Source organism: Patagioenas fasciata, chromosome 1 (genome assembly GCF_037038585.1).
Source record: "Patagioenas fasciata isolate bPatFas1 chromosome 1, bPatFas1.hap1, whole genome shotgun sequence".
Lineage (NCBI taxonomy): Eukaryota > Metazoa > Chordata > Aves > Columbiformes > Columbidae > Patagioenas > Patagioenas fasciata.
In genome coordinates, this window is record NC_092520.1 from 208,147,544 (window position 1) to 208,170,523 (window position 22,980).

The 22,980-nt window shown below is 42.8% G+C and overlaps 1 protein-coding gene across 3 annotated transcripts; it reads right to left on the reverse strand.

Moving 5' to 3' along the window:
* Positions 1 to 3,374: 3,374 nt before the first annotated feature.
* On the reverse strand, positions 3,375 to 22,181 carry OPTN (optineurin). Of its 3 annotated transcripts, none has more exons than XM_065849016.2 (14): positions 22,072 to 22,181; positions 21,110 to 21,289; positions 19,109 to 19,311; positions 16,423 to 16,578; positions 15,015 to 15,091; positions 12,829 to 12,963; positions 11,629 to 11,713; positions 8,725 to 8,840; positions 7,898 to 8,047; positions 7,108 to 7,201; positions 6,306 to 6,464; positions 5,498 to 5,628; positions 4,521 to 4,600; positions 3,375 to 4,323 (listed from the first exon to the last, which is right to left on the reverse strand). In XM_065849016.2, the coding sequence occupies exons 2-14, from the start codon at positions 21,273 to 21,275 to the stop codon at positions 4,202 to 4,204; spliced, it is 1,674 nt and encodes a 557-aa protein (XP_065705088.1). In that variant the 5' UTR covers positions 21,276 to 21,289; positions 22,072 to 22,181; the 3' UTR covers positions 3,375 to 4,201. The 3 variants fall into 3 exon arrangements, with proteins under 3 accessions (XP_065705088.1, XP_065705080.1, XP_065705075.1); XM_065849008.2 differs by lacking the exon at positions 22,072 to 22,181 and adding an exon at positions 21,596 to 21,904 and having other exon boundaries at positions 12,829 to 12,960; XM_065849003.2 differs by lacking the exon at positions 22,072 to 22,181 and adding an exon at positions 21,596 to 21,902.
* Between the last annotated feature and the right edge of the window lie 799 nt (positions 22,182 to 22,980).

Sequence of the window (22,980 nt, forward strand, 5' to 3'; positions counted from 1 at the left end):
CCCGCCCCCTCCCGCGCATGCGCGGCCGCCGCTCCGGGGTTGCGCTCTCCGCGCCATCTTTAGTCCTGGCAGCAGAGGGCGCCGCCAGGCGCCATCTTGGTTGCGGGAGGGCGAACTGTGGCCGCTGGGGTTGGGGCCATAGGAGGGAGCGGCGACAATACGGGGATGAGCTGCTGTGCTGAGTGAGGTCACGGGGGTGGGGATGATGACGCCATGCCGGTGTTACATGCCTCAGAGGGGCTGCGGGCAGTGTCACACAACCCCATGATGTGAGGCTGGTGTCCCTACAGCCCTGGGTGGCTCTGGGTGTGACTGCCTGTATCTGGTCAGTGTCCCCAGGGGTGGTTAAAGTTGGCGTCACACTCCTATGAATAACCTAAATAACCTCAGGAGTTGTGTTAAGCCAGCAAATTCAAACTCAGGTACTAGAGAATCATTGTGGTTGGAAGAGACCTTCAAGATCATTGAGTCCAGCTGTTAACACTGGCGCTGAACCATGTCCCTAAGAACCTCATCTAAAAACACCTTTCAAACCCCTCCAGGGATGGTGACTCCACCACTGCCCTGGGCAGCCTGTTCCAATGCCTGACAACCCTTTACTTGAAGAAATTTTTCCTCACACCCAACCTAAACTTCCCCTGGTGCAACTTGAGGCCATTTCCTCTTGTCTTATCACTTGTTACTTGGGATAAGAGACTGATATCCCCCTCCATGCTCCAAGCTCCTTTCAGGCAGTTCAGAGATCAGAAGGTCTCCCCTCAGCTCCTGTTCTCCAGCTGAACCCCCAGGTCCCTCAGCCGCTCCCATCACACTTGTGCTCCAGACCCTTCCCCAGCTCCGTTCCCTTCTCTGAACTCACTCCAGCACCTCAAGGTCTTGTAGCAAGGGGAGCGTCCTGTACACTTGAGAGGATTTTGTGGTCCGGTTCAGTATTTCTTCAGTACAAGCAGTGATGATTCTGTGAAAAATATTTCTGAATATGCACCAGCTCATTGCTCTAGTCATTTCCCCATTGCATCAATTATATGCCGTGTTAGGGCCTTTCTCTTTCTGAAGCCTCTTAAAATCATTAATTTGGACTTGATGGATGCACAAGTAATTCCTCCATTGGCGTTTCACGTTGATTTTCCGTGTTTTCATTAAGGTTAATGCTCCTGAGATGAAATCAGCTCTATTACCATTCTGTTAGCTTGATTTTGGCCTAATAGCATTTCCATCAGATTTTGATCACTGTGGAATCCATAACTATCACAAAGCTCCCGTAATAAAATTGGATTCAAGAAAAAAAAGCCCATAAATCCTGTTGTCTTGAGGAACCACCTAAAAGCTGGTAAGAGATTGTGTCTACCGGGAGTACCTGTAATAGATGAAGAAGGTTGCAGCCAAGCCGAGGAACACCTCTTCACAATAGATTTTGGTCAGCTTTCGCAGTACCTGAAGCTATGGGTGAAGCTGGGTGAGAAGATGAGTTACAGGTAACAAAAAAAGTAGAATCCAGAGTCTACAAGGGATAATTAGAACAACGGTGACAACCAGCAAAATGAAAGCGACTCCTCATTTTAATTATAAGGGCAAAAAAACGATTGTTGCTCCTGGTATTGGTAGCTGAGAGTTCACTGACAGCACGACGTGCAAGAATATTTGGCCCAGGAAACATCTTCAGGTATTTTTCTTGTGTGTATTTTAAGAATATTCATCTGCTTCAAGTGAAACATAAATCTTATGCTATTGAGGCCTGTGTTTTCATTAATCAGCTCTATAACAATTTCTATTTCAGGTTTGAAGCAAAATACTGAGTGACTAAACTTTTTATTTCTAATTCCACTATTGATCTGCTCAGTGTGTTTTCTCCTTGTGACTTGGATCCTCATCCACAGGACAATTTAGAGGAGCACTTATTTATGGACGTAGGCTGACAGGAGAATTGTCACATCCAAATACAAGATATCTGCTCTAACTCTGCCCATCTAGTTGTGGTATCCTACATCCCTTTGATTAGACTAATGCTGAAAAATCAGTATCTTGACCTGACTGCGCAAAGTACCAGTTTATAGTGACTGTGGCACCACTTAATGAAACTGGATACATTCAGTCAATCACTTTCACTCACACTAATTCTGTAGGAAGCTTATGGTCCACACAGTCCTTCAGGGGGTTTTTAGGTGACCCTCTCCACAAAAGACATTTCCCTCACCTTTTCCCTTCTGCTCATTTCTTTCTACATTAGGAATACGCAGTTACCTAAAATCAGAGACACAAATTCCTGCTCGCTTAATTCCGAACAACTTTTGAACTGACAGGTCCCTCAGATAAGCACACCCCATGGTTAGAGTAAGGGTTTGGGATCAGGGCACCCTCTTTTTTTGTTAAAACCACTACAAATGTACAAACAAAAACGCTTTACAATTGCATTTTGTTATAGTTTTTCCCTTCACATAAAACTACTCTAGCACAGGTGCTTTAGTTATAAATGTAGTTTCTCTTCCATTTTATCTTCAAGAGGTCCAAGTATTTCTATAGATTACACTGACTATATATGAAGGAGGTTTTGGGCTTCCTAACTCTGGTAACTCAACACCTCTGAGACCAGCGCACTGTAACGTGAAATCAGGAGACCTTCATGCTTATTATAATGTGAACTTCAAAGTGGAAGAATGAGCCAAGAAGCACTAAAGTGGTACTAAAAATAAAATATTGAACTTCCACATTCGGGTTGTGTGATCATTCCGCCCCGCTCACACTTCTGGCAATCTGGGTGAAGCAGACTGGGCACAAACGAACCTTTCTGGTGTTCCTCGGGGAGCCCGACAGACTGACCACAGAACAAGATGGCACAGATTTAACTACTGGATTCTAACAAGTACTGGAATATTTGCTTCCAGAAAGTCAGTTTTGAACAGTGAAGGAAAAAAATCAGACTCTTTCCTTACACCAAGGTTGGCAGAACTGTCCAAAACTACTTGGAGGTTTCATTGCAACTCGGCAGAGCCAAAGTGACCAACATTTTATTTTCTTCAGCAGAAAGACGGCACCGTAAGGAGACACCATTTTGGCTGAAGGTTTTCACGCACCTCTTCATTCCCTTCCCTGCAGTTTCCAATAGTGCAAATGTTAACTATTTGCAGAAGAGATAAAACTCCTCATTTCCATGGATCCCATCAATTTGCTTGAGTTGTTTCCCGCTGTTTATGCTGGTTCGTATTTTGCTAAGTTGTGTGTTTTCCTCCCCTATGCAATCGCAATTTAAGAACTGTTTTTTCTGTTGAGATAAAAACACCACAGAAGGCAAGAACAGTTTTTTCTACATGAGCTTTTTGGCCACAGTTATTTTCAATCCCATTTCAGCCTCTAAGGTATTCACAGGCATAGATAAATTTATATTTGTAATAGATTTATTTTGAGATGTGATAATCCATTATATACTCCTCTTTAAATTAGGTTACATCCATCTCAGCGCTTTCTAGCACAATACTGTACAGGTTCAAATTATTATAATTAAGAATAATTACGACAACACCTTAAAAATGAACAAATTCTATAAAACTAAGTGACTTGGGTACACCGGGAGCTACATCTATCAGACCTAAATGACCTGTTTTAAACCTCATCCACATCTGGCTAAAGCAAGAAGTTACATAAGCCATCAAAATTTTAACATCAGATTAGCGTGGTTACAAGGGCAGCAATAAAACTGCCATCTGGAGAAAGAGCAGGTTCATTTAAATGCTCGATGAATACAGCACTACTCCATTTTGCTGAAAGCTTCTCAAACAGCTTTTTTAATCTATTAATTTTGTGATGTATCGTACATGAGAGATGAAGTATGTACAGGCTCACAGTACTTTAATTACCAGCATGTATCTCATATATCCCTTGTGACTTCAGTGATTCAGCCCTGTTCTGTGGGCCGGCCATAACACATTGGGAAACGTTCCTTAAAGATTTCATAGCAGCAGACACACCGGGAGTTCTTTAATGCATCCATCTTGTTAACTTCTAAAAATTATTTTTCTAAAGCAGATTAAAACAAGATTAGCGAGTACAAGGCAGGGTAGGAGTTTTACCCTTTTGCCATTGAATTAATGAGAAAAACCCTGAAAACCTCCTTCACTGATGTAAGAGCGAGCATTATTCGGGCGGGAAGAAACAGAATGTGTTCGGCAGGTGAAATTCCAGAAGATGAAGAATTGGAGGGCATCACTCAGTTAATGCAGTCCATAACGTGAATCTGCAGCGTGTCAAAATCCGGTAGAATTTCTTCACATTTGGGACACGAATATATTGAGATATTCTGCTGCTCTGGCCAGTCTTGACCACCAGTTCCTGCAAGCAGAGAAGATAAATGATTACCTGTTATATTACTTGATTTTTTCACTCTTTTTTTGTGGAGGAAAGAGGATTGGCGGTTTTCTTCTAACTGCCAGAGAATCCAGAATAGGGGAGCTGGGGAACTGCTTGCAGCCAAGCAAAGCTGTGTTAAACTGAATACAGCAGGGCCTGGCCCCATGAGCCTGCAGTACCTCTTTGGACAAGGCGAGGTGAGTGTTCCCCATCTGGTGCCCTGGCTCCGTGGCGACTCTGCATCTCCGCCAAAGTGTTTCTGAGAATAATAATAATAATAATAAAAGAATCAGTCAAAGGCTCTGAAAATAGACTGAGCAAAAGGTTATCTTCCCTTTATCTCCAGAAAATGTAAGAGGTTTCAGAATAAATCAAAGGATTTGCAAGTCAATCATGTCAACTGGTCACATTTAGTTTGGAACTGCTGCTCAGAAATGGGACCTAGAAACACTGCTGCTGTGTGAGACTGTGGCAGGGTCCTGCTGAAATCAGGGTCACAGAATTGACACCAGCAGGATTTGGGCAGGTACATGCTGAGGGACCTGGGGCACGCTCCTCTGGAAAACCCCAAGGACTCGCAGCTACTCAGAGCAAACTGCAGATCTGATCAAAGTAGAGAAGCAACTTATAGCAGAAAAAGTGTTCAGTGCACAGTTAATGTGAAATGTAACTTCAAATTTTGAGCATTTGTACCCATGGCTTTTACAGCCAAGAGTGCAAAAATGGTGCAATTTTGGGGTATCACATTACTCGAAACTATGGAGAGTCACCCCCACCAGCTGGAGAAACAGCAAATATCCCTGGCACACACGCAGCAAGTTTAGCTGCAGATTCACCACTAAAGTTCAGGCCAGAACCCAAAGAAACTCAAATGAATCAGCATGGAGAATTTATCAAGTATGAATCATCTGAAGTGAAAACTTGCGAAGGCACCCAAGTAAGAACTAACACACCTTACAGAGATTCTATCACAAAATTAAAATGAGAAGTCAGTAATTTCTTTTTTTTTTTTTCCTCTTTTAAAATTCAAATTAACCAAGAAATAAGTGTCTGCAAAGTTGTTTGCACTGTCCTGCTAGCAGGACAATGTTAGTCAGCTCCAGCACATGGGGTAACAAGACAGTTCAAAGGTAGATCAGTCAAAGTCTGTTCTCACCGGCCAAGATCTTCAAGGTTTTGCTGCTCCTTTAGCAGGTATGCCAGCTGGACAGCCAACTGCTCCTTCTCCTCATGGATCTTCTCTCTTGCTGCCCTCTCAGCATGGAAGTCAGAACAATAAACCTCCATCTGATTGGAGAAACAAAATCATGCTGAGAATTTGTAACTTAGACTGATCCATAATCATATATTATGCCAAAATAGCAAGTCTGTGTCATAGCCTGCATGTACCCTGAACACTCCTACAGCATCTACACGCTGCAAAGCAAAGACCTGCACTACTTACAAGGTGAAGAAGACTCAGTAGTTTCTGGATTCTGTAGGAGATACTTCAAGTGTCTTAACTGGGACAGAGCTACCGCGCTCTGCTGTGCAGAGGCAGAAATGAGGCATAAACAAGCAGTGAGGTGACCTGACCGATGACACGGACAAATCTGTGGCACAGATGGTGGAATTGGGCCAAGATGCCAGTTCTGTGCCTTTTTAGTCATTGTTTACACATACTGGTTTGAGTAAAATCATCCCAAAACATATGCAGTGATTCTTAAGGCAGTGGTTTTAAATACATAAACATGTCTATTCCCAGCTTTTGTTTGTTGTGCCAGACTCCAGCATAGACAGCTCCTCCTACAGAACCATAGGATATGGTGGTAAAGGCTCTGCAGGGATCTGCAAGGCTGAGTGAGGGAACTGTGCTTTGGAAGTGAGGAAATGTACTCAGTATTCCAGAGTGAACCATTAAACAGCTCCTTCTGGTTTCTGAACATTGGCTGGGGGAAACAAGGCAACTTCTGAAGAGCCGGTACCTGAGCACGGAGCACAGCCATGGTCTCAAGGTCCTCCTCTTGTTTAACAATGAGCTGCTTCATTTCATCTATCTGGAGCTGCTTTGCAGCAAGGGCTTGTTCTGCCAACTCCACCTTTGCCTTCAGTTGTTCCACCACAGCTTTATCCACTTTGTCCAGCTGCAAGGAAGAACTATGATTATGAGATGAACTCAGAATACAACACTGCTTGAAGTGGAAGTTTATTTTTGCTCCTCCCACCCTTGGAAAAGCCTCCAGTATTGGTCATCAAAGGGACTTGGACTAAGACAGCAGTGGTGACTGATATTTTAATTTAAAGGTTACTTTTGATCTTTCAAACTACATTGTATTAAGATAAAAAAGAACTTCCCAATAGACTCTGCAAAAGATGTTCTCCCATTTTCCAGAATAATACAGAATAATCTGGCACTTCTATGCAGCCTCAGTTATGAGCAGGACTGTGACAGACATTCTATCTAGATTACAAAAATGTTTAGAGGTCTGCCCTCCCAAATTTACTAAGTATGCTGCACACCACTGATCTCTAAGGACTGGACTCCGTACTGCACTACAGATTAGACCTTATCTAGAAAACACCATGAGATTACTGATGTGTGGATCAAGTTTTCTATAATTGACAGCACAGGATCTATGTTTATCAGAGCAACGCTGCTATGTTGCATTCTATATTATGTGGAAGGGATGACAGTTGTTTCCTGCCTAAATTTGTTCCTAGGTACATTCTTCCTTCCCTTCCTGCTTGCCTCTAATTAATTATAAGTTCCTCGTGTGATCAATTTACCTCTTTGAGTTTCATTTCATTGATTGTTTTCATTGCCTCAGTGAGTTGAGGAAGGAGTTTGCCATATGCATCCTGCAAGCTACTATATCTTGCCCTGTTTATGACAAGAAAAAAGGTGAAAGTTTGAAACACTTGATTATTTGAAATCTAAATAATCTGTCAAAATTTAGAAAAAAACAAACCAACCAACCACCACCAGCTCCTCGCACATGATTTTGCATTTCTCGTAAGATAATGCTTCGTGTCTCAACATTTCTCTTCCCACGAGCTGTGTGCTGCACTACCCATGGACTGAGTCCAAACGAATGTCCTCACTGATCGTCCGCATTTCAGATTGAAGAATCCATCGCCCAATATTTTTATATCAAGCTCACAAATTCTGTTCAAAATTTAACACCTCTCTTAGGAAGATATCCAAGTCTTGATTCAGAGGCTTCAAGTGATAAGATAATAAGCAGCTTCTCCAGCAGCTGAAGACAGGTCCTTCAGGCAGTTCAGCCTCTCTGTACAGCTTGGACTGACATTTTCACACTCCTCACATGGATTGTAGATGACAGGGAGCAGGGAGACAGAGCAAACAGTGTCTCTCTACTTCAGCTTCACTGCATACTTACCTCTCCGAGTTGCAAATGTATTGTAGGGACCATAGCCCTCCTCATTTATGTCACTTTCCCATCATTGCCACCACCTGATTTCAGATTCAGTTTCCCTTTGGCCAAGTTCTCTTGGATTTCCCTTCCTCACTGACAATAGGTCCCCAAAATACAATATAAAATCAAATCATACTCACTTTTCTTCCTGTGTCTTGGTTTGTTCCAGCTTGACCTCTGCCTGCACGCTCTCCACCTGGAGCTCCAGCTTCTTGATGCTGTGTATTAGCTGCTGCTTCTCTTCCAACTCTGATGCAGCAGCCAAGCTTTTCTTTTCCATTACTTGGCACCTGACAGAACAAGGAAAAAATTTCATCTCTCCTGTTCACCTTTTCCTGACGGATTTGTCACACTAGGCATATTACAAAAAGAATATTTGTGCTGTTCACTTTAAAGGCTTGTTTTGATGAAGAACAAGGAGGGACAAAAATTAATCTACACATGACTATCAGAAAACAAAGCTACTGAAATCAACACTTACTGTCTTACTATGATGAATCTCAAAGAACTGGAATTTGACAGAAAACTAAGCAACTAAAGTGAGGGTCTTGTAACCGCTCTTTATTACCGATACAATTGGTCTTCAAAAGCACAGACAGTTGATGTGAAAAGGGTCATAACCAGGTCACTTAGCTTCTTCCCTAAGACTAGAACAGGGATTGATTATGCAAAGCAGAAAACAGGAAAGATTTGCCTTTACATCAGGAAGGGTTAAAAACCAAATCTTAAAATTCAAGGCACTGGGGTTCTATTTGTAGAACTAGGTTGGCAGCTCAGATTTTCTCACAATTACTGCATTTCTGTACTTTCATCTTCACTTACAAAGAAGGAGCAACCTTTTAGAGAATTTCTATGTAACAGATACTCGAGCTGATATTTGTAGAGCTGGTGAATTTCCCAAAGTGAGATTTGTCACAGAGAGATATACTGGGAGTCACAGCAGAACTTTTGTTCTTCTGAACCTTACTTTTCTTGAAGTTTCTTCTGAATCAATTCTGCTTCTTTTAACTTCTCATGGGCTTCCTGAAGCTCTTTAAACAGAGCACAAACTTGCAAATTCAGGGCTTCTACTTCACTGCCAACCTTTTAGAGAAAAAATAAGGAAAATTACATTTGGACAATTCAAGATAGCAAAGTTGCAGGCTAAGAGATGTCAGCAGGAAGTATCATTCTTTCTCTAGAGAAAACAGCATCGGTCAGTAAGCACTGTTACACTCTATGCTCAGGAATAAGGCTCCATCCATGAGGCTTCACAGTTATCAATTATTGCTAAATATGGCAGAAGCTCTTTTTGTCTTAACTCTCTCATAAAATGATAACTCCATTACTGTGCATTCATGAATCAACTTTGCAAACCAAGAAAGTAGTTTCTAGTAGAACTGTAATCAGTTTTGTTGTGAATTTCCGGCCCTTTCATTTGGCCTTTGGAGCACAGGAAGATCACTGAAGTATCCTAAAGACAGGAGAATAACAAGCAGGAAAGAAACAACAGCTGGGTTCTCCTCTAGCCCAAGACACAAAGGACACCTCAGTTTCAGTTCTTAAAATACATATCCACACTCCATAAGGCATGAAATCTTTGACTCCCGCTGGTTTGTAGTCTCTGGAGGTGCATCCTGGAGCTTTCCCAAGGAAACATCTGAATCTCATCATCACACTACTATCAGTTTAGCTCTCCTTAGTACTGTGATTTTCAGTGATTATGTCTTATTAAATGCACAGAAAGTCTCCAGTACAGCTTGGTAATGAGCTGGGTGGCTGTGGCTAAAAAGATACCAGGTGTAACAAGAGCATGCTGCGGTCCTTTTTCTGTGAAGAAGAGCTCCAGTTTTCTAACAGGGACAGTCCACCACTTCCCCAGGAAACTGAAGCAATCAAAGTTGTTCATCCATGATGACTTGCAAACGCTTCAGCTGTCATTTCAGTGCAGAAGTGTGGAATGCAGCCAGTGCGACTGAGAGGCAGACAGAACAAAATTGTTGACTGACAGACGCTGAGGACACCCTCCACAAACTGACCAAACTGATATCCTTCACCAGTCATATCAAGCAAAAGGGACTGAACATAATGGTGTGAACACTCACAAAGCACTAGGCTTTTTCTATCTCAGAAGCAAAAAGCGACCATTCTTCTACCATTATAGCTGAAAAACAAGCCATAAAATTATTTTATGCAGTAATTCAACTAATGCAATCACACTAACAGATGAAATAACTGCAAAGGTGATGGCATTTCAATTTTGAGAAAATTAGACGTCAGTAGCAATTGCCTTAACAGAAAACGTGTCAACAAATTAAACCATATAATACTGGCAAGAGTCTGACTTCTAACAAAGTTGGACTGTGAATTCCTGGTTCTTGGTGGGAGCCTTCGAAATTCAAGATATTTTACTTACTCGGAACACAATCAATCCATGCTTCTGGAAAGCAAGTCTGGCAGCCTCACTGCTAGAAAAGGCTAACCTGACTCAAAAAAAATGCCATCACACAGTATGGATTGTCTCTCCCCAACACTCATTTCTTAGCCTGTCCAGGAAAGGAGTAACACCTAAATCAGAGCCTCTTAGATCTCTGCTTCTGGCAAGCTCACACGCAGCCTCCCAGGGAAGGCAGAGCAGAACTGCGGTGGTTCTTTAAGATGACTTGTCTCAGGAGACCTGTCTGGGGTTGGTGTCCAGATGCTGTTTGGCTCAAGCCTCTTCTCCTCCAACTGCTCCGCACTCTCCAGAGCCAAAGCAAGTTTGAAAAACTTTTTCTTCTCTCCCAGGATGTCTTCAAATGCAGAGCCCTCAAATGGTCCACACTGCACCTCTACATTATTTCATTAAAGATCTATATTTTACAAGAGAGGGACATAACAAGAGCTCCACTGACAAAAGCCCTCTGAAGAAACCAAACAGCACATATATGGAAAAAAACACCATCACAAGCACAGAACCATGCTGACCTCAACACCAGTACTTAGATGAGGAGCATCTGGCTCAAGCTGTAACTCAGGGAAAGAATGAACTGAGACATCAACTACTTTCCTTAGAAAGGACATCTCTTGGCCTGCCCACAAACTGGTCTTGTTTAAGCCAGCCCTGCCCTAAAATACTTGTCCTGGCCTTCAGAAGGGCACGTGTGTCCAGCAGATCCCATAGCATATTTGCTGACCCCACCACAGCACCTCAGATAACTCACAGTGCCCCCTATACAGGCTTTCTTACCTGCCTGTATTATGCAATTGCACTGACCCTGAATGGATCTCTGGTGCTCTGGGAGCTTATGTGCTTTCCTCAAACTGAGACACCTACAGCAGGAGGCACAAAAATTTAAGTGTCTGATTCAGGAGCAGAATCCCAACCTCAACACCCATTCAAAACCTTCACTGAAAACAACAGGACTGAGTTTGCCTGGAACTGTGTCTCAGTGCAAGATAGTTATGTCCCACCACTGTAATATATCTCACCAAAAACATGATGAAAAAAACAAACCAGGTGCCACATGAGCTCCACATTTAAAGTCTGCTTTACATTGTCATTGGGTTCTGATCCAAAAGCTGACTGAGCCAGCAGTGAGAAAATTCACCCAGTCTAGAAGAATTTCTGGAGCTAGAAATGACTGCATCTATCTCCATTTAGCGGGCATGGCCAGAGCCATGAGGCATACCTGCAGTTATGCCATGCTTCCTTAATTCTTAGCCCCTTTTTGGTGGCTGGTGTAATTCGGAACCACTTCTAAGATATGGATTGGAGAGTTAAAAATTCACTTCCATACCCTGTGGAGGATAATTGCCCCTTGCTCCCTGAGCGCAAGTGGCCATGAGGTTGTTGGCCTCAACAAGTAAGCTGTACGTTGTTAAATCTCAGATCAGAAGGACAGATACTTACAGCCTCTGAACTCTCCTCCTCTTTCTGTTCAGTTTGTGTCCCACTCTCCAGGCACTTGCTCACTTCTTTCTCCAGCTTTGACAGTCTGGAAAAGAGAAGGTTCCAACAATAATGGATTCAGCATATATTTAAATGGTGACTATTCAAGGATTTAATGCAAACGATGCACTCTCTTTCTAACATCAGAGCCACAAACAAGAGGCAAAATTGAAAGCATAGAGATGCAGGAAAGCCTACAAAATCATGTGAGTTCCTGAAGAATACAGCGTGTATGTGTAATTAAAATAGATGTGTAAGTCTGCAGGTGTGGTGAAGGACAGTGATATTCAGTCCACAGTGATCGATTTTTGGTATGGTCCGAAACTGCTAACTCTTTGGAAATAGGTCAGTCTGTTCCCTGAATCCAGTAATTAATATTGCCTCTGTTTTCTTTTGATATTTTCAGAGGCTGAGATTTCTAAGAATCATTTGCTATTTCTCATTACCTCTTCTAGGAAGATCACGTAGAAGCAATTACTGTGAGACCAACCTTTCAGAGCAGATAATGTCCAGAAAGTCTCACTCTGTCTCTGTGAAGTGGGGATTTGCAACAGCTATTGCTGAGGCAATTTCCCATGCCTGAACAGTCATGCCAATCTGTAGCAAAATAACTGAGCTGAGATGGAAGGTCTCACTGGAAAAACTCTCTCTCAAACAAATTTGGAATTAAATTTATTTTAGACATTTCTAAGAAGCTTTTCTAGCTCACACATTGCTAAATGTAGCCTGCCAATATCACAAAGAGGATTGTAATCCCTCTTTTATACATAGTGATTTGCTTAAGGCCCCACACACAGATGATTCATATAAAACCAAATAACTATGGAGGAGCGAGTGGAGAGAACATACTCAACTACTCATCATATCATTCTGACCTGGGGAAAGTTCGAATCCAAGAGGAAATGGGTAATTTGTCTTGATCTGTGGTTCTATAGAAAATAATAACAAAACATGGAAACTCTTTTGCCCATGGAAGAGAACCTGTGGTTTATCCCAATTAAGGACTACCACAAAAATAAGTTATTACTACGGAGTGCTCACGAAATTCCCCATCCAGGTGACACTGATATTTCAGCTTGTCTCTGATCAGTCACGGACTTGGTAACTGCAGCAGCCCTGAAAGGAAACAGCTCCAAATACTACAGTGCCCCTACTTCATACCTTTCTTTGTGATCCTGCAGCTCCTTCTCAAGTTTTTCCCTCTTCTGAGTTTCATTTCTAAGGCTGCAGAGCAGCTGGCTCACAGTTAGCTCCTCAGACTCCAAATTCTTCGGTTCATCTGCGAGTTTGTTCCTGCTTCAAACCAAACCAGATGTAAATAACAACAGCTACCATTTTAGAACTTATTCCTAGTTCTGTGACGCCACCATTTCACACGGTGCTGAAAAACAATGTTCTGAGCAAAGGGCTCATTTCCAAGAACCATGACCTGCCCACAAGCTGCTGGCCACAGTCCCTGTCTGTGCAAATGTAGACCCTGCTTTGTGTGGTGCTCAGATAGTCCCCTTCGAGCTGGGGGAACAATTTAGTGCTTAAATAAGAAAAACAAAAGCAGTCAAGACAATATAAAACCCAGTGAGTTTATTCTGACCTACTTTGCAGCCCCTTCTGCAAAGTGCTGGTGTCTGTTCCCAAAATAACGTTTTTTTCCAATGAAACATGCAACATTTATCTCTGTCTCATTCCTTTCCATGCAAAGGAGGCACGTTCCACCGAAAATGGTCATCAGAAATTTCCCTTTCAGAAAAAAAAAATCTCTTCGATATTTCACCTTCCTCCTATTCTGTAGCTCTTTTCAAAAATCACATTATGCTACTGTAGGAGTGAACAAAAAAAAATAAACAGAAAACTATCTGAAAAGTAAGGTAAGATAATTTCCTGGTGATAAAATATTATATTCCATTCCCTCCACTTTTATGTCCATCTAGACAGAAAGTCAAAATCCCCACACTATATGGTAAGATGGGTGGGTTACACCCACTGAACATTACAGAAGCTTCGTTGTAAACCAGCATGTGTTTAAAACTAGTTCAGAACAGAAAGTAAAGCAATGTCCTCTAGGCACTCCTGAGAGCTAGAAGTCTTTGGTGGGCAAAATTCAATACCCTAAAGACAGTGTTCAGCCAAGATATTTTAAGTAAATAACTTTTATCAGGGGATTTTTAGTGCACCGTTCTACTCTTACAGAAATAACCTGTCCAGAGTGGATCACATTACTCTGAACCTGTTAACAGCACCAGTCTAAAGTTTCAACGCTGGATAAAGACATGTGGTGACACAGAAAATACTTTAAGAGGTACATATACCCCCTGTTCTTGTAGATATGGCCCAGATATTAATAAAAAGGTAAGCAACTCCCACAGAGAATGTCTTCTTTTAATCAGAATGTTCTCATCAGCCACCACTAATGACAAGGTGAATACTTGCAGCATGGTCTGTGGTCAGCAACTCTGTTTCATCTACAACCACAACTTTATTTTCCCCCTTCAACTTCTTAACTGCATGCTGAGGAACAAGTTTTCTATGTCACTACATTAAACCACTGTGACGTAGGGAGTGACAGGGGTTTAAGGGGAAACTTGTACATGAAGCACAATTTTCTGGCCCTTAGCACCTTCTATATCCTTTCCTTCCAAAAGCAAAGGCCACAAAGAGAGTTCAGCCACAACCATCTAGCTGCTAAATTGGGCACTATCCAAAATGGAAAGTTTAGTAGTATCAGCTGTCTATGTCCACAAGGAGTAAAGGTTCAGCTAGGGGCAAGAAAGTCCCTTGTGCCCTGGAGATGATGTAAAGATCAAATTTTGAGAAGTAACCTAAACAGAATGCTGGTATCTTAAGCCTGGAAAAATAAGGATTATGACATTACACTGTGTACCCCACTGTGATACACTTTATACCAGCCCCGCACAAACAGAACCGACAGGGGCCAGATCTCAAAGATTACAAGACCTCAGATGCTTACCAACATTGTTATAATTGGGTAGAGGACAGATACTCTATTAGATGGTGTCTGATGACTACAATGAAGGAAGTCCTGCAGCCTCTATCTTTTTACTTTCTGTTTGGCCTCCCTTAAAAGCCTGAAAAGTTTGGAAGTCAGCATGTGCATAAATGCTTGGTGAAGTGACTACAATACACACTCCCTCTTGTCAGCTAATGAAAAATGGAAAGAAAAACATCAGAGAGCTGAGTGCCTTTCTCACACAGTAGAATGGAAGAGCTACTGCAACACAGAAAACTAGGATTTTCTAGTGCATTCCTCACAGAAAAAAAGGTCACTCATGTTGAAAACAAAACACATGCCAAAAGCCTGAATCACATCCATCACACAAGAACCTACGTACATGTAGACAGCAATGTTACTTGTCATTTCACCACTATTCTCTTGATTTTCCTTTGGAGTTCTATTTATACCTCCTTCCTAGGAAAGAAAAACATTATTAGCTTGGTATTTGAACTAAGCAGGACACAGTTTTATTTACTTGAGTTAAGCAAGGAAAAAAAACAGGGAAAACTACTATCATGGCAGTATAAATAAAGAAAACACAAAAGTGCTCCAGATCAGTTTCACATTTGGAAATTCTTAACTTAAAATACTTCACATGCCTTTCCCTGCGTCATTCCCGGACCAATCAGAGAAGAGGAACAACAATGACATTTGGCTTCCCTCTTTTATCAGCAACTTCCATGGCCTCTCTCCCCTATAAAGATGACTGGGCACCACATAGCACCAGCCAACATCACTGCAGGTGACTTTAAATATAAACCTAAAAACCACTCTTCTGCCACCCAAGAGAATCACTGTTTTTTTTTCTCACTGCAAAACTCACTCCTTGATCTTTGTAGCCCAAATGAGAACCTTCATTGGTCTCCTACAGTCTGAAGTTTTGTTGAACAACTCCAAGTAAGTTTTAATTACATTATCTTAATTTGTTGTACTTTTACTTTCTGGAGAGGGATATGCTGTTAATAGGGGTAGCAGAGACTTCTATTCTCATATTTCACATTCTGCTCGAGAAGATTTTTCAGATAGAAGAAGAGTAGAAAAAATTATATTTTTGTGCCTCTAGGGAACACCCTACAGCTTTGCACTTAGTTTTGTTTGTCTGTGTCTCTACATAGCTGTCAGTAGAAAGCGAGCCCTGTTCTCAAAATGCCCCCTTTTTATGCATAGGTGTTGCCCCTTAACTAAACCTGGTACTGATATTCCCAGGAATTCCAACTAAGACTCCACTCTTAACATTTTGAATTAGTCTGAAGTCACCTGCTGGACCATGTTGTTTTTTCCAGAGGATATTTTTAGTGTGATTGAGGATACCTATGAAATTAATTTACTTTGGGCATAGAAGGATAAAAATAAAAGTCCTTTACAACTGAACCTTGTAACACACAAGTGCTCCATGTCAGGTAATCTAAGAGACTGCGCAACTCTTCTCCCAAATCCACTGTGCCTGTATCTTGTGTTACCGCTGTTGCTGGCAGTTTGCTGTTCCCTCTCAAAGAGGCGTAAAGAAGTTTCAGTGACATAGATTTCATTTTCATAGATTCACCCTTTCTACTAAAGGAACACTGGGTGCTAAATAACTCACTGTCATTAAGCAAACATGGTCACTCCAATTACACTCACACCTGACTTCCTCATCATTTAGCCTCATACGAGGAGAAATTTCAGTCTGCAAAAAAAGGAGGACCAAGCTGGAACCAAAGTTTCTGGCTGCAGGTCGTTGTGCTCTTTTTATTCCCCTCACTTACATTCATCCCAATCTCCACAAAGGAATCCTCTGCTGAGATGTTCAGCTTGACCTGCAGTTCTGAAATGATGGCTAGTAGATCTGCCTTCTCAGCCTGGAGCCGCTGCACCTGGGATTTCAGCTGCCTCGCTTCCTTCTCGGGAGCCATGCAGCCCTCCTGGGATAAACAAATCCTGCATTAGCCAACTAAAAGGAGAAAACAGCCAGGGAGCAAAGAGCCTGAACATAACAACGATGTCCTGCATCCCGTTCTTCTTTGCTTAGGTTTCCTTGGAAAAGCCCAGTGTACGGATCCCTAAACTGTGCTGTGGTCCACTAGAGAGCAAGAAGTCTAAACTGTGAAACCAAGTTAACCAAACAATGAGTATCGTGCTTCCGGAAAACATGGGCCTGGCTCTCTGAATGCGCAGATAATTAAGATGTAAATCTTTGCCTGAATCTATGCCTCTCACTACAACATCAGGTCTCAGCCAACCTACAGAATTATTGTCCATAATTGTTATCTTTTTTCACCCTTATTCCTCTTTCCAAAATCTACTTAAAATTCTAGGGAGAAAACACCAGTGGGCAGAGGGTTTTTCTGCATATCCCACTTTCAGCCTTCCCCCATCAAACAACTTCTCTGTACCCCATTTCCATGTACATCTCCCTGTAACCTTTCCCTTCCACAAAGTCTCTGTCCTTCAAAGATTCTCCCGAAACTTCATCTCTCCTGCACCTTCTGCCGCTTCCCTTTCCCCAGGATCCTCAAAACCCTCTCTTAAGCCACCACATAACCAGGAAGGCTCTTTTTTGTCTCTCTCCTTTAGATGCCTTTCCCCATAATGAACCTTTCCCTGTGAATGTATTTCTTCCTCATTTTGTAATCTGGTAATTCTACCTCCTGGTAATGCCTTTATTACACCACATACCATGAATGTACATTCTGGACAATTCCTAGAGTCTGAATTACATTCTAATCTATCATTCATGCCAAATCTCCAAACTCTTGCTATGCTGACAGTGTCTCTCATCTTGTACCACCTGACTTGCTGCAGTCTCTGATTTTGTGCTTAGGCTGTAAGACGATGCAATTTGAGTCAGCTCCAGTGAGGAAGAGACACCTTTGTGTGCTAACAGAGTTAGAGTTTTGAGAGAAACTCTTCTATGGGTGCTGGTTTATCACTAAGGGAGGCAACACAATACATCTCTGATTTACTTTGAGTGAATCAGAGATGTCACTTAACGGTAGCAATGGATTACACTCTATCTCAGTTAATAGTAAACTACCGAGATTAGAGAAATTAGACTCATTTTAAATTAGCCTTTCTGTTAGAGGAAATTTTTCCATGTTCTTTCTAAACCGAAGAAAAAAGAAAAAAAAGTAGAACTAAAGCACTCAAGAGAGAAAGTGATTTTGGCTTACATGACAGTCAACCCAAAAATCATGATTAGAGATGACAATGTTGCTGTCTAAATTACAGTTACCACTGCAAAGACTCATAGATGCACCAGTGCTTACTCTATGAAGCTCTTGGAATGAGATCATTAGAAGAGATTTATTTTTACTTATCCGGATGTTGGATTACTCAAGCAGATTGGATCACTCTGTCAGTAACATGTATTCAAAGTACAAGAAGTTCCAAAACAGGTTAGAGGCAAAATAAATCCTCCACTTCCCTTTAAAAACTATTGCAGGTTTATGACATTCTGAATTTCCTTGACAATCCCGAAACACAACTTTTAGCCTGCAAAGTAAAGATTGTGTAAGTAGTACTTACATAATCATACTATATAAACATAACTTTCTTCCCCCTTGTAACTTATTAACTCATTGGCCAATTTTGATTTATATACTCCAAATTTTCTTATGGAGTTCCATAAAATAGACAGTCTGGAGAGAAAAGGAGAGTCTACTAGTGTCTCTGCTGAGAAGAAAGGTTAATACACTCATCCTTCATCACGCAACAGAGAACTCACATGGTTCCTGGAAGTACCAGATACCAGGACACATCAGTTCGGCTCTACATGAAAGTTCTCATTAAACTCATCTTCATATGACCATGTGGGACACAAACCAGGTTTTGTTTTAATCGGCTTTGTTCACAGATGTCTTCAGTAGTACCTGCAAAGCGTTGCCTGGGTACTGAGCAATCGCCTGCAACCGGAGAAATGATGTGTTCAGGAGCCATAAGTAAGACAGAGGGAGGAAGCTCCATCAGAAGTACAGATCTAATCTGACCTCAGTAAAGAGTTTTCATGAGAGGAGAATGACAGAATAAAAATAAATGGCAGGTAATTTTTTTTTTTGCTTACATGTCAACCTCTCCTTGGAAACACAAATACAAAAGCTATTAAATAATCATGAGAGACAATCTAACAAGCAAAGGGCAGGATAAAGTCAAGAGATACCCAACCCTAAACAAAATAGAGAATGAAAAGTTAGCATTAAATCTTAATTTCTTATGTCAATAATGTTAATTAAGTAAATGTTAATTAAAATGTCAATTATCTTGGATGTGGCACAATTTTCTATTACTACACTCTGAGAAGATTCATTTTATAAAATAAGTCAGGCCAAGACTGCTTGTTAGAGCATAAGAATAAAAGTGTTAACAAATCTCCAAGCCTTGCAGTGTGCTGAAGGGACATGAATACTCCAGACTTTCAATTTAAAATCATGTCAATCCAACCAATTCCTTATTTACCATTTCAGCTCCTTCTTCTTTTTCCTTTAACCTCTGAAGTTGTTGCTGTAGCTGTTCATTTTCAATGCACTTGGCTAACAAGCACTGCTTAGCTTCCTTAAACTTTGATTCATAAAATTCTCTTTCTTCTTTCTGCTTCTCTCTCCAGATGGCAAGTTCCTCATATCGATCCTTCATAGCTTGGTTATGCACCTTCATGGCTTCTAAACAACAGCCAGAGACAAGATATTGATTAATACCCTGTCAATGAAACAGCAGATTTCCTCTACACTGAGCTCAGCATTCTTTAGTGGGTTAGCAATAATTAGGTACAAAATGTGACCCTCCTGATCAAGTATTTTAAACACCAAAGCAAAACTAAACTTATTATAGCTTGTTAGCACTATAATAAATAGCATTAAATCTGCTGCTGAAATCACATGCCCACAGTGTCTCACTTCTTGACTTATTCCTAAACCAAGAAGTACAAGCAAGAAGTCTTGTTCACAAGAGGTACTTTGTACCTTGTTGCATGTATTATTTACATGATCAGTCCAAATTAAACTACTGAACTAGGAGTCTGAAACTGCTGAGACTTGGTAGGGACAACAGACATCCTGGACTGGTAAATTACTGCATGAAAACAGATCTATCAAATCAAGAGTCTCAAATATGCCCAACAATGCTCTCCTTGAACATTTGGTTAAGATTTGACTGAAAGCATTGAAAAAAATGTATCTGACAACTTTGAGCAAAGTCAGTTCCCCCTGGCTGTGAAACCAGATGTATGTAACCAAGTCAGTATGTAACAACGTCAGTCTTACTATTGCAAAATGCTTACAAAATTTATAGGAAGAGTCAATGACTTGCTTTTTTAAAGCAACAATCTCAAAGCCAGTTGCCTGGAAATCTTTTATAAATTGTAACTTCCATTATGTCCTGATGTCACATTAAAAACTGCCAACAAGTCCTTCAGGTTATGTAAATAAACGTACCTCTGCAGAACAATTCTGCAAGGTATGAGATACAGCAGCTATGAATATAGTCACAAAACATTATCTTATGTGATATAGGAGCTTTTGGCAAAATACCAGAGACACTTCTAGAAACAACTTTCCAGCCAGATACCCATGAGACTCCAAGGCAGAGAACTTGGACCAGGTCCAAAGATGATTCAAGTGGAATTTAAACACTCGTGTAAAATCACAGCACACAAGATACGTGACTTCATGCTCTGCTGCCATATAAACAGTGAGGTAACCTTGTCTTTTACAGAGAAAAATTCCCAAATCCCTTGAGTTTTGCTTTATCCATTTAAAAAACAACAACAACAAAACAGATCTGACACCTAAAGTCCTGGGATCCAGAAGCAAAGCTCTTTCACCTGAAAGGCTCAACTCATTATGCATTTTCAGGGAAAACTATCAGTTTCTCCCACATAGACCATGCCAAGGCAGCCACTTCCTTTTGAAGTACAGAACATTTTGCCACATCTAAATGTTCATAATTGTTACTACACACACTGTAGGATAACCTGCTCCAATTCCCCTCTGCAGCCCCTTTGAGCTCCAAACTGCTCTGGGCACTGCGGTACCCACCCCTTCTGATGCAGCTGTGGCAAAACTCTGTCTCTAGTGGAGCTGCTCACCAGTCCCAAAATATAAAGCAAAAAAGCTCTTAGAGGTTGATGAACAAAGAGCATATCATACTATGAGATTTTTCACCTTATCTGCTAAAATATGCAGCGCTATGCTACTCCTATGTGTAATTCTGAAGCAAATAAGTCACCTATAAATTGGGCTGTTGTCCCACTTATCTTCCATATTGATTCAGTTCAATGTGCCCTGTCAAACTGGCCTTGCCACTTGCAGAGTGACTTACACAGCAAATGCTATCCTGGTACAAAATGTTATCCAGCACTGGCAAATGAGGACTCAATACTCATAAGGACAAAAAAAAAAAAAATCCACAGAAGCAGCTTGGGGCTTTTGCATTTCAAGACCAGTTCACATGCACATTCACCTTTTAGCTCATTGTTCTCAGTGATCAGTTCTTTTATCTGTTGTACCATCTCTTCTGGGGTGTAGGTACTAAGGGTGGGGGCAGCCATGCTGTCTGTTCCGTTTTCCATTCTGCTCCTGGGATGCTCTCCATTTTCAGCAGGACGGCTCTTCAACTTGCAGGACATCTCTGAGGTGTCTACTACACGGTTTGCAAAGGGAAAAGTCTCAATTTCTTGCCCAGTGTTTATAAAGAAAGCACTATCATACCCTCGTTTTACTCAGGCAAGCAAGCCGCGCGTCTTGTCATAACACACAAGGAGCTTCCAACCCCTCTGACCCTGCTACATCAGGGTGCTCCTAAGTCTCCATATCCCATTAACCCCTGACAGGATTGCATGAAACAGAGACGTCTCTCGGGCTGACCAACCCTTCCTGGGGAGCCCCTTTCTCGAGGGATGAAACAACCACCGCCCCTGTCCCACCCACTCTCCCCTTTTTCCCTCACCAGCCCTGGGTGTCCGCGGCCTGACAGCATTTGGGGCGCTCGGCAGCTCCCGCCCCCGGACACCGCCCGGCCCGGACAGGCCCCGCTCGGCCCCCTGACGCTGCGCTTCACGCCGAGATCCCATTTCCGCCCACTTTTAACTTTCATTTTCGCTTTCTTGTCCCTTTTCTTTCCTTCTCCACCACAGAACCGGCACCCTGGCGCGGTACCGGCTGAGGCACTCGCCTCTGCCCAGTCACGGCCGCCCCGTCCCCCGCCGTCACCACCCCCTGCCCGGGGCCGGCCTCCGGGCGCCGCAAACCGGCGTTTCCCGTTCGCCCTTCCCCGGCGCAGGCCCAGCCCGGAGCCGCCGAGTCAGCGGGCGAACCCGTCCCCGGCCCCCGGCAGGGAAAGCGGCCCCTGCCCGCCGTTCCCCCGCGCCAGGTTCCCCTCAGGGGCAGCCACCGCTGCTCCCCGCCCAGCGCCTCCCCGCTCACCCCCCTCACGGAGCGCCCATGGCGGCGGCAGCGGCCCGGCTCAGCTGACTGCCCGCCCCGCCTCCTCCTCCTCCTCCACGGGGACTTCCCGAGCTCCGGCCTTCCCGCCCACCGCCAGCCCGGGATGCGGGACTCCCGGTGCTGGTTCTCCCTCTGCTGCCCTCGCCCTCTCCCGGACACACAGCGCCCGCCTTCCCTCACAGTCCCGCCGCTTCCCGCCCCGGCTGGCCAGCCGAGCGGGAACCGAAGTAAAATCCCCCAAGAGGAACCAAGGTCGTGTGGGGAGCACAGGGCCTGTCAGGGGGGAGATGATGGATCTACACTGGATCCATTTGGCTTTCAAAACCCAAAATGTTTCATGCCAATTAGAATGAGATGAAGGAGAGACTGGAGCATATGGGGGAGCAGAGAGCAGCACCAAGAGGGATGGTTACATGGACCTGCTGGAGAGGGGCCAGAGGAGCCACAGGAGCCACAGGAGCCACAGGAAAGAGCCGAGGCTGGACCAGCTCTGCTGGGAGGACAGGCTGAGAGAGTTGGGGTGTTCAGCCTGGAGAAGAGAAGGCTCTATGGAGACCTTATTGTGGCCTTTCCATACTTAAAACAGGCCAATAGGAAAGATGGGGACAGACTTTTTAGTGGAGCCCGTCATGGCAGGACAAGTGATGATGGTTTTTAACTAGAGGAGAGCAGATTCAGACTAGACAAAAGGAAGAAATTTTTTACACTGAGGGTGGTGGAACACTGGCCCAGGTTGCCCCATCCCTGGAGACATCCCAGGCCAGGCTGGACGGGGCTCTGAGCAACCTGATCTGGGTGAAGATGTCCCTGCTCGTGGCAGGGGTGGCACTGGATGAGCTTTGAAGGTCCCTTCCAACACAAACTATTCTATGATTGGGAAAGGCTTCT